The 9,939-nt window shown below is 46.6% G+C and overlaps 1 protein-coding gene across 1 annotated transcript in view; it reads left to right on the top strand.

Annotated features, from left to right (window-relative positions):
* The first annotated feature begins 52 nt into the window (after positions 1–52).
* The window catches only part of LOC124018654 (UDP-GlcNAc:betaGal beta-1,3-N-acetylglucosaminyltransferase-like protein 1), a 31,231-nt gene continuing 21,344 nt past the window's right edge, over positions 53–9,939 (top strand). Inside the window, exons 1-2 of the mRNA XM_046333991.1 lie at positions 53–201; positions 5,686–5,781. Coding sequence (XP_046189947.1) covers positions 145–201; positions 5,686–5,781 — 153 coding nt within the window. The 5' untranslated portion in view covers positions 53–144. The remainder of the gene's footprint in view (positions 202–5,685; positions 5,782–9,939) is intronic.

Raw genomic sequence — 9,939 nt, 5'->3', positions numbered from 1 at the left:
GCTAACTGTAACTGTGTGTGAGAGAGAGAGAGAGAGAGAGAGAGAGAGAGAGAGAGAGAGAGAGAGAGAGAGAGAGAGAGAGAGAGAGAGAGAGAGAGAGAGAGAGAGCATGCTAACTGTAACTGTGTGTTCCAGGATGATGTGATGATGCCTCAGCGAATACATCTCCAATACGAGGCCTGCCTCTTCAACTCTAACTCTGTAAGTACTACTGTCTATCTAGAGCCCAGGGAGAACAGCTCTAGTCTGATGAGTTATCCCTCCCTCTAGAGCCCAGGGAGTACAGCTCTAGTCTGATGAGTTATCCCTCCCTCTAGAGCCCAGGGAGTACAGCTCTAGTCTGATGAGTTATCCCTCCCTCTAGAGCCCAGGGAGTACAGCTCTAGTCTGATGAGTTATCCCTCCCTCTCTACCTCTAGACTACTGTCTATCTAGAGCCCAGGAGAACAGCTCTAGTCTGATGAGTTATCCCTCCCTCTAGAGCCCAGGGAGTACAGCTCTAGTCTGATGAGTTATCCCTCCCTCTAGAGCCCAGGGAGTACAGCTCTAGTCTGATGAGTTATCCCTCCCTCTAGAGCCCAGGGAGTACAGCTCTAGTCTGATGAGTTATCCCTCCCTCTCTACCTCTAGACTACTGTCTATCTAGAGCCCAGGGAGAACAGCTCTAGTCTGATGAGTTATCCCTCCCTCTGTCCATCTCCTCCCTCCATATCTCCATCCATCTCCTCTCGCTCTTTCTCCTTATCCTCCCTGCCTCTCTCCATCTCCTCCCATCCTCTCTTCCTCTCCCTCCCTCTCTCTCTCCATCTCCCTCCCTCTCTCTCCCATCTCCCTCCTCCCTCTCTCTCTCTCCATCTCCCTCCCTCTCTCTCCCATCTCCCTCCTCCCTCTCTCTCTCTCCATCTCCTCCCTCTCCATCTCCTCCCTCCCTCTCTCCCTCTCCCCCCCTTCGTCCCTCTCTCTCTCTCTCTCCCTCCCTCTATCTCCATCTACCCCTCCCTCCCTCTCTCCCTCCTGCTCTCCCTGTCTCCTCTAAATGATCATAACAGACAGGAAAACTTTAACATTCTGTATGTCCGGAGTTCCCCACATTCCTTCTGTCCTGTGAACTGGGGTCGTGTTTCTCGTAGAGTGGTGTGGGTGGGTGTATATTAAGGTGTGTCTCAGTGTGAGCTGTGGGATTACAGGTTAAAGGTTAGGGGGTCATGTGTAGTAGGTGAGGGAGAGTTGCAGGAGATATGGGGGGGTGGCTAGAGAGATAATAGAGAGAGATAATAGAGAGACAGAGAGACAGAGAGAGTGAATGGGGAAAAAGGGAAGTAAGGCCATGTGGTTTTCTCTGCTTATTTGCCCTTTGAACTGTGTGGGTGTGCAGCAGACAGGGTGTAGAGAGGAAATGAGAGGGATTGGTTCAGCTATGTGGAATAATAATATGGGTTGACTTTAGGGTTGTTTTAAATCTCCACTGGTAGATCATTCCTCTCTATCTGTCTGGTAGATCATTCCTCTCTATCTGTCTGGTAGATCATTCCTCTCTATCTGTCTGGTAGACCATTCCTCTCTATCTGTCTGGTAGACCATTCCTCTCTATCTGTCTGGTAGATCATCTGTCTGGTAGATCATCTGTCTGGTAGATCATTCCTCTCTATCTGTCTGGTAGATCATCTGTCTGGTAGACCATTTCTCTCTATCTGTCTGGTAGATCATCTGTCTGGTAGACCATTCCTCTCCATCTGTCTGGTAGACCATTCCTCTCTGTCTGTCTGGTAGATCATCTGTCTGGTAGACCATTCCTCTCTATCTGTCTGGTAGATCATCTGTCTGGTAGATCATCTGTCTGGTAGACCATTCCTCTCTATCTGTCTGGTAGATCATCTGTCTGGTAGACCATTCCTCTCTGTCTGGTAGACCATTCCTCTCCATCTGTCTGGTAGATCATCTGTCTGGTAGACCATTCCTCTCCATCTGTCTGGTAGACCATTCCTCTCTATCTGTCTGGTAGATCATCTGTCTGGTAGACCATTCCTCTCCATCTGTCTGGTAGACCATTCCTCTCTGTCTGTCTGGTAGACCATTCCTCTCCATCTGTCTGGTAGACCATTCCTCTCCATCTGTCTGGTAGATCATTCCTCTCTATCTGTCTGGTAGATCATCTGTCTGGTAGACCATTCCTCTCTATCTGTCTGGTAGATCATCTGTCTGGTAGACCATTCCTCTCCATCTGTCTGGTAGACCATTCCTCTCTGTCTGTCTGGTAGATCATCTGTCTGGTAGACCATTCCTCTCTATCTGTCTGGTAGATCATCTGTCTGGTAGACCATTCCTCTCTATCTGTCTGGTAGATCATCTGTCTGGTAGACCATTCCTCTCTGTCTGGTAGACCATTCCTCTCCATCTGTCTGGTAGATCATCTGTCTGGTAGACCATTCCTCTCCATCTGTCTGGTAGACCATTCCTCTCTATCTGTCTGGTAGATCATCTGTCTGGTAGACCATTCCTCTCCATCTGTCTGGTAGACCATTCCTCTCCATCTGTCTGGTAGATCATTCCTCTCCATCTGTCTGGTAGATCATTCCTCTCTATCTGTCTGGTAGATCATCTGTCTGGTAGACCATTCCTCTCCATCTGTCTGGTAGACCATTCCTCTCCATCTGTCTGGTAGATCATTCCTCTCCATCTGTCTGGTAGATCATTCCTCTCTATCTGTCTGGTAGATCATCTGTCTGGTAGACCATTCCTCTCTATCTGTCTGGTAGATCATCTGTCTGGTAGACCATTCCTCTCTATCTGTCTGGTAGATCATCTGTCTGGTAGACCATTCCTCTCCATCTGTCTGGTAGATCATCTGTCTGGTAGACCATTCCTCTCTATCTGTCTGGTAGATCATCTGTCTGGTAGACCATTCCTCTCCATCTGTCTGGTAGATCATTCCTCCATCTGTCTGGTAGATCATCTGTCTGGTAGACCATTCCTCTCTATCTGTCTGGTAGACCATTCCTCTCCATCTGTCTGGTAGATCATTCCTCTCTATCTGTCTGGTAGACCATTCCTCTCCATCTGTCTGGTAGATCATTCCTCTCTATCTGTCTGGTAGACCATTCCTCTCCATCTGTCTGGTAGACCATTCCTCTCCATCTGTCTGGTAGATCATTCCTCTCTATCTGTCTGGTAGATCATCTGTCTGGTAGACCATTCCTCTCCATCTGTCTGGTAGATCATTCCTCCATCTATCTGGTAGATCATCTGTCTGGTAGATCATCTGTCTGGTAGACCATTCCTCTCCATCTGTCTGGTAGACCATTCCTCTCTATCTGTCTGGTAGATCATTCCTCTCCATCTGTCTGGTAGATCATTCCTCTATCTGTCTGGTAGATCATCTGTCTGGTAGATCATTCCTCTCTGTCTGGTAGATCATCTGTCTGGTAGACCATTCCTCTCTATCTGTCTGGTAGATCATCTGTCTGGTAGACCATTCCTCTCCATCTGTCTGGTAGATCATTCCTCTCCATCTGTCTGGTAGATCATTCCTCTCTGTCTGGTAGATAATCTGTCTGGTAGACCATTCCTCTCTATCTGTCTGGTAGATCATCTGTCTGGTAGACCATTCCTCTCCATCTGTCTGGTAGATCATTCCTCTCCATCTGTCTGGTAGATCATTCCTCTCTGTCTGTCTGGTAGATCATTCCTCTATCTGTCTGGTAGATCATCTGTCTGGTAGATCATTCCTCTCTGTCTGGTAGATCATCTATCTGGTAGATCATTCCTCTCCATCTGTCTGGTCGATCATCTGTCTGGTAGATCATCTGTCTGGTAGATCATTCCTCTCTGTCTGGTAGATCATCTGTCTGGTAGATCATCTGTCTGGTAGATCATTCCTCTCTGTCTGTCTGGTAGATCATCTGTCTGGTAGATCATTCCTCTCCATCTGTCTGGTAGATCATTCCTCTCTATCTGTCTGGTAGATCATCTGTCTGGTAGATCATCTGTCTGGTAGATCATCTGTCTGGTAGATCATCTGTCTGGTAGACCATCTGTCTGGTAGATCATCTGTCTGGTAGATCATCTGTCTGGTAGATCATCTGTCTGGTAGATCATCTGTCTGGTAGATCATCTGTCTGGTAGATCATCTGTCTGGTAGATCATCTGTCTGGTAGATCATCTGTCTGGTAGATCATCTGTCTGGTAGATCATTCCTCTCTATCTGTCTGGTAGATCATCTGTCTGGTAGACCATTCCTCTCCATCTGTCTGGTAGATCATTCCTCTCCATCTGTCTGGTAGATCATTCCTCTCCATCTGTCTGGTAGATCATTCCTCTCCATCTGTCTGGTAGATCATTCCTCTCCATCTGTCTGGTAGATCATTCCTCTCCATCTGTCTGGTAGATCATTCCTCTCCATCTGTCTGGTAGATCATTCCTCTATCTGTCTGGTAGATCATCTGTCTGGTAGATCATTCCTCTCTGTCTGGTAGATCATCTGTCTGGTAGATCATTCCTCTCTGTCTGGTAGATAATCTGTCTGGTAGATCATTCCTCTCTATCTGTCTGGTAGATCATTCCTCTCTGTCTGGTAGATAATCTGTCTGGTAGACCATTCCTCTCTATCTGTCTGGTAGATCATCTGTCTGGTAGACCATTCCTCTCCATCTGTCTGGTAGATCATTCCTCTCCATCTGTCTGGTAGATCATTCCTCTCTGTCTGTCTGGTAGATCATTCCTCTATCTGTCTGGTAGATCATCTGTCTGGTAGATCATTCCTCTCTGTCTGGTAGATCATCTATCTGGTAGATCATTCCTCTCCATCTGTCTGGTAGATCATTCCTCTCTATCTGTCTGGTAGATCATCTGTCTGGTAGATCATCTGTCTGGTAGATCATCTGTCTGGTAGATCATCTGTCTGGTAGATCATCTGTCTGGTAGATCATCTGTCTGGTAGACCATTCCTCTCCATCTGTCTGGTAGATCATTCCTCTCCATCTGTCTGGTAGATCATTCCTCTCCATCTGTCTGGTAGATCATCTGTCTGGTAGATCATCTGTCTGGTAGATCATCTGTCTGGTAGATCATTCCTCTCCATCTGTCTGGTAGATCATCTGTCTGGTAGATCATCTGTCTGGTAGATCATCTGTCTGGTAGATCATTCCTCTCTATCTGTCTGGTAGACCATTCCTCTCTGTCTGTCTGGTAGATCATTCCTCTCTGTCTGTCTGGTAGACCATTCCTCTCTGTCTGTCTGGTAGACCATTCCTCTCTGTCTGTCTGGTAGATCATTCCTCTCTGTCTGTCTGGTAGACCATTCCTCTCTGTCTGTCTGGTAGATCATCTGTCTGGTAGACCATTCCTCTCTATCTGTCTGGTAGATCATTCCTCTCTGTCTGTCTGGTAGATCATTCCTCTCCATCTGTCTGGTAGATCATTCCTCTCCATCTGTCTGGTAGATCATTCCTCTATCTGTCTGTCTGGTAGTCTCTCTTGGTGTGTTTCTCTCTGTCTCTCTCGCTCTCTCTCTTTGTCTCTCTTTGTCTCTCTGTCTGTCTCTCCAGCCCTCTTTCTCTCTTTCTAGCCCTCCCTCTTTCTCTCTTCCATACATCATATGTGATCAGTGTGGTTTGTTTGTGTGTGAGTGTCTGTGTTCATCACATGTATCTAGTAGATCACTAAGAGATGTGTCTGTGTTTCTCTCAGTTGATTGGCTGTCAAGTCCGCAGGGATCCAGAGGGATCTACTGAGCGCTACACACGCTGGATCAACAACATCAGCCAGGATCAACTCAGCACCCAGGTAACACACACTCAGTGTGTGTGTGTGTGTGTGTGTGTGTGTGTGTGTGTGTGTGTGTGTGTGTGCAGTGGTGTGGTCCGTGTGTGTGTGTGTGGATGGAGCCTGTTTGGGGGGGGGGTCGCACAGTGGCCAGGTCCGATGGAAACAGGATGGAGCCTGCAGTTTCCACACACACACACACACACACACACACACACACACACACACACACACACACACACACACACACACACACACACACACACACACACACACACACACACACACACACACACACACACACCAGAGGAAACAGGAGGACCACTTGTGTAAAATTCCAGAATTATTTTACCTACATGTGTGTGTGTGTGACAGAGAGAGTGATGACTCCTGGCTTTAGGGTGGGCTGGTATTAGAGGTCGACCGATTATGGTTTTTCAACGCCGATACCGATTATTGGAGGACCGAAAAACCCTATAATCGGACGCTTTTATTATTATTTTTTTAAATATAATTTTTGTATTTGTAATAATAACAATTACAACAACAATGAATGAACACTTATTTTAACTTAATATAATACATCAATAAAATCCATTGAGCCTCAAATAAATAATGAAACATGTTCAATTTGGTTTAAATAATGTAAAAACAAAGTGTTGGAGAAGAAAGTAAAAGTGCAATATGTGCCATGTAAGAAAGCTAAAGTTTCAGTTCCTTGCTCAGAACATGAGAACATATGAAAGCTGGTGGTTCCTTTAACATGAGTCTTCAATATTCCCAGGTAAGAAGTTTTAGGTTGTAGTTATTATAGGAATTATAGGACTATTTCCCTCTATACCATTTGTATTTCATATACCTTTGACTATTGGATGTTCTTATAGGCACTATAGTATTGCCTGTGTAACAGTAAAGCTTCCGTCCCTCTCCTCGCTCCTCTCTGGGCTCGAACCAGGAACACAACAACAACAGCCACCCTCGAAGCAGCGTTGCCCATGCAGAGCAAGGGAAACGACCACAGGCCCAGAGCGAGTGACATTTGAAACGCTATTAGCGCGCGCTAACCAGCTAGCTACTTCACTTCGGTTACACCAGCCTCATCTCGGGAGTTGATAGGCTTGAAGTCATAAACAGCGCAATGCTTGATGCACAAAGTGCTGTTTGAATGAATGTTTACGTGCCTGCTTCTGCCTACCACCGCTCAGTCAGATATTTAGATACTTGTATGCTTGTATGCTCAGTCAGATTATATGCAACGCAGGACACGCTAGGTAATATCTAGTAATATCATCAACCATGTGTAGTTAACTAGTGATTATGATTGATTGTTTTTTATGAGATAAGTTTAATGCTAGCTAGCAACTTACCTTGGCTTACTGCAGTCGCGTAACGGGCAGTCTCCTTGTAGAGTGCAACGAGAGAGAGGCAGGTCTTTATTGCGTTGGACTAGTTAACTGTAAGGCTTCAAGATTGGGTCCCACGAGCTGACAAGGTGAAAATCTGTCGTTCTGCCCCTGAACAGGCAGGTAACCCTTGTTCCTAGGCCGTCATTGAAAATAAGAATGTGTTCTTAACTGACTTGCCTAGTTAAATAAAGGTCTAAAAAAATAATTAAAACCATTTTTTTAAATCGGCAAATCGGCGCCCAAAAATACCAATTTCCTATTGTTATGAAAATTTCAAATCGGACCTAATTAATCAGCCATTCCGATTAACCGGTCGACCGCTAGCTGGTATTGTGCGATTCCCGGGAATTTTCTGAAAGTTGGCTGAATTTTTGCAAGCCTAAATACTTGAGTGGAAAGTAGAGCTCTGTGATTCAGCTCTAACTCAGGGAGAGGAACGTAAAGCTCTGTGATTCAGCTCTAACTCAGGGAGAGGAAAGTAGAGCTCTGTGATTCAGCTCTAACTCAGGGAGAGGAACGTTAAGCTCTGTGATTCAGCTCTAACTCAGGGAGAGGAACGTAAAAGCTCTGTGATTCAGCTCTAACTCAGGGAGAGGAAAGTAGAGCTCTGTGATTCAGCTCTAACTCAGGGAGAGGAACGTTAAGCTCTGTGATTCAGCTCTAACTCAGGGAGAGGAAAGTAGAGCTCTGTGATTCAGCTCTAACTCAGGGAGAGGAACGTAGAGCTCTGTGATTCAGCTCTAACTCAGGGAGAGGAAAGTAGAGCTCTGTGATTCAGTACAACTGAATACAACTGACCTGGATTTTGCCTGGCTGGTCCACGTGTAGACACACACGCACACACTGTGTACAGACACACACACACACACTGTGTACACACACACACACTGTACAGACGCACACACACACGGCCTGCAGAATTCTTCTGCAGACATTCCTAGTAAATATATTTTTATGGTATTGAATTTCATGGGCCAGAATGAGACCATAGGTTCTGTTGGTGTGGTGATTATCTCTACATATGAGTTTCTCTCTTTGTATTTCTTTCTCACTCTCTCTTTCTATCCCTCTTTTTGTCTCTCTCTGTCTCTCTCTCTCTCTCTCTCTCTCTCTCTCTCTCTCTCTCTCTCTCTCTCTCTCTCTCTCTCTCTGTCTATGTCTCTCTCTCTCTGTGTCTGTCTCTCTCTCTCTCTCTCTGTCTATGTCTCTCTCTCTCTCTCTATGTCTCTCTCTCTCTCTCTCTCTCTCTCTCTCTCTCTCTCTCTCTCTCTCTCTCTCTCTCTCTCTCTCTCTCTCTCTCTCTCTCTCTCTCTCTCTCTCTCTGTCTATGTCTCTCTCTCTCTCTCTCTCTCTCTCTCTCTCTCTCTCTCTCTCTCTCTGTCTATGTCTCTCTCTCTCTCTCTCTCTCTCTCTGTCTATGTCTCTCTCTCTCTCTCTCTCTCTCTCTGTCTATGTCTCTCTCTCTCTCTCTCTCTCTCTCTCTCTCTCTCTCTCTCTCTCTCTCTCTCTCTCTGTCTATGTCTCTCTCTCTCTCTCTCTCTCTCTCTCTCTCTCTCTCTCTCTCTCTCTCTCTCTGTCTATGTCTCTCTCTCTCTCTCTCTCTCTCTCTCTCTCTGTCTCTCTCTCTCTGTCTCTCTCTCTCTGTCTCTCTCTCTCACACTTGGTATATTTCTCTTTCCCTTTGTATGTAGTAATCTAACCCCTCAGTAACCCTCTACTCCTTCTTTCTCTCTCTCCTTGTCTCTACCTCTCTCTCTCCTCCTCTCCCCTCCTTGTCTCTCTCTACCTCTCCTCCTCTACCCTCCTTGTCTCTCTCTACCTCTCTCCTCCTCTCTCTCTCCTCCTCTCCCCCTCCTTGTCTCTACCTCTCTCTCTCCTCCTTTTCCTCCTCTCCCTCCTTATCTCTCTCTACCTCTCTCCTCCTCTCCCCTCCTTGTCTCTACCTCTCTCTCTCCCTCCTCTCCCCTCCTTGTCTCTCTCTACCTCTTTCCTCCTCTCCCCTCCTTGTCTCTACCTCTCTCCCCCTCTCTCTCTCTCTCTCCTCCTGTGTGTGTGTGTGTGTGTGTGTGTGTGTGTGTGTGTGTGTGTGTGTGTGTGTGTGTGTGTGTGTGTGTGTGTGTGTGTGTGTGTGTGTGTGTGTGTGTGTGTGCGCGCATGTGTGTGTTCCCTAGCCTGTGGAGTCTGTTCTTTCTGAGTTGAAGATATGATTGGAAGCACAGTGTTCAGCTGAAGGACATTAGATATGGCTGTTCCATAACTACACAACTCCCCCACTGTGAACACGTCACCACATCGCTATCTGTCTATCTGCCTTTGTCTTTTCCTTTCTCTCTCCCTCCTTCTCTCTCAGTATGACTGTCACAACTTTCTCTCTCCTCTCCTCTCTGTCTCTCCCTCGTTCTCTCTCCTCTCCTCTCTGTCTCTCCCTCGTTCTCTCTCCTCTCCTCTCTGTCTCTCCCTCGTTCTCTCTCCTCTCCTCTCTGTCTCTCCCTCGTGCTCTCTCCTCTCCTCTCTGTCTCTCCCTCGTTCTCTCTCTCAGTATGACTGTCACAACTTTCTCTCTCCTCTCCTCTCTGTCTCTCCCTCGTTCTCTCTCCTCTCCTCTCTGTCTCTCCCTCGTTCTCTCTCCTCTCCTCTCTGTCTCTCCCTCGTGCTCTCTCCTCTCCTCTCCTCTCTGTCTCTCCCTCGTTCTCTCTCTCAATATGACTGTCACACCTTTCTCAACTTTCTCTCTCCTCTCTGTCACTCCCTCGTTCTCTCTCCTCTCCTCTCT

Source organism: Oncorhynchus gorbuscha, unplaced genomic scaffold (assembly GCF_021184085.1).
Source record: "Oncorhynchus gorbuscha isolate QuinsamMale2020 ecotype Even-year unplaced genomic scaffold, OgorEven_v1.0 Un_scaffold_554, whole genome shotgun sequence".
In the NCBI taxonomy this organism is placed as follows: Eukaryota; Metazoa; Chordata; class Actinopteri; order Salmoniformes; family Salmonidae; genus Oncorhynchus; species Oncorhynchus gorbuscha.
Note: the sequence above shows the minus strand (reverse complement) of the source record. Positions and strands in the feature narration are given on the sequence as shown.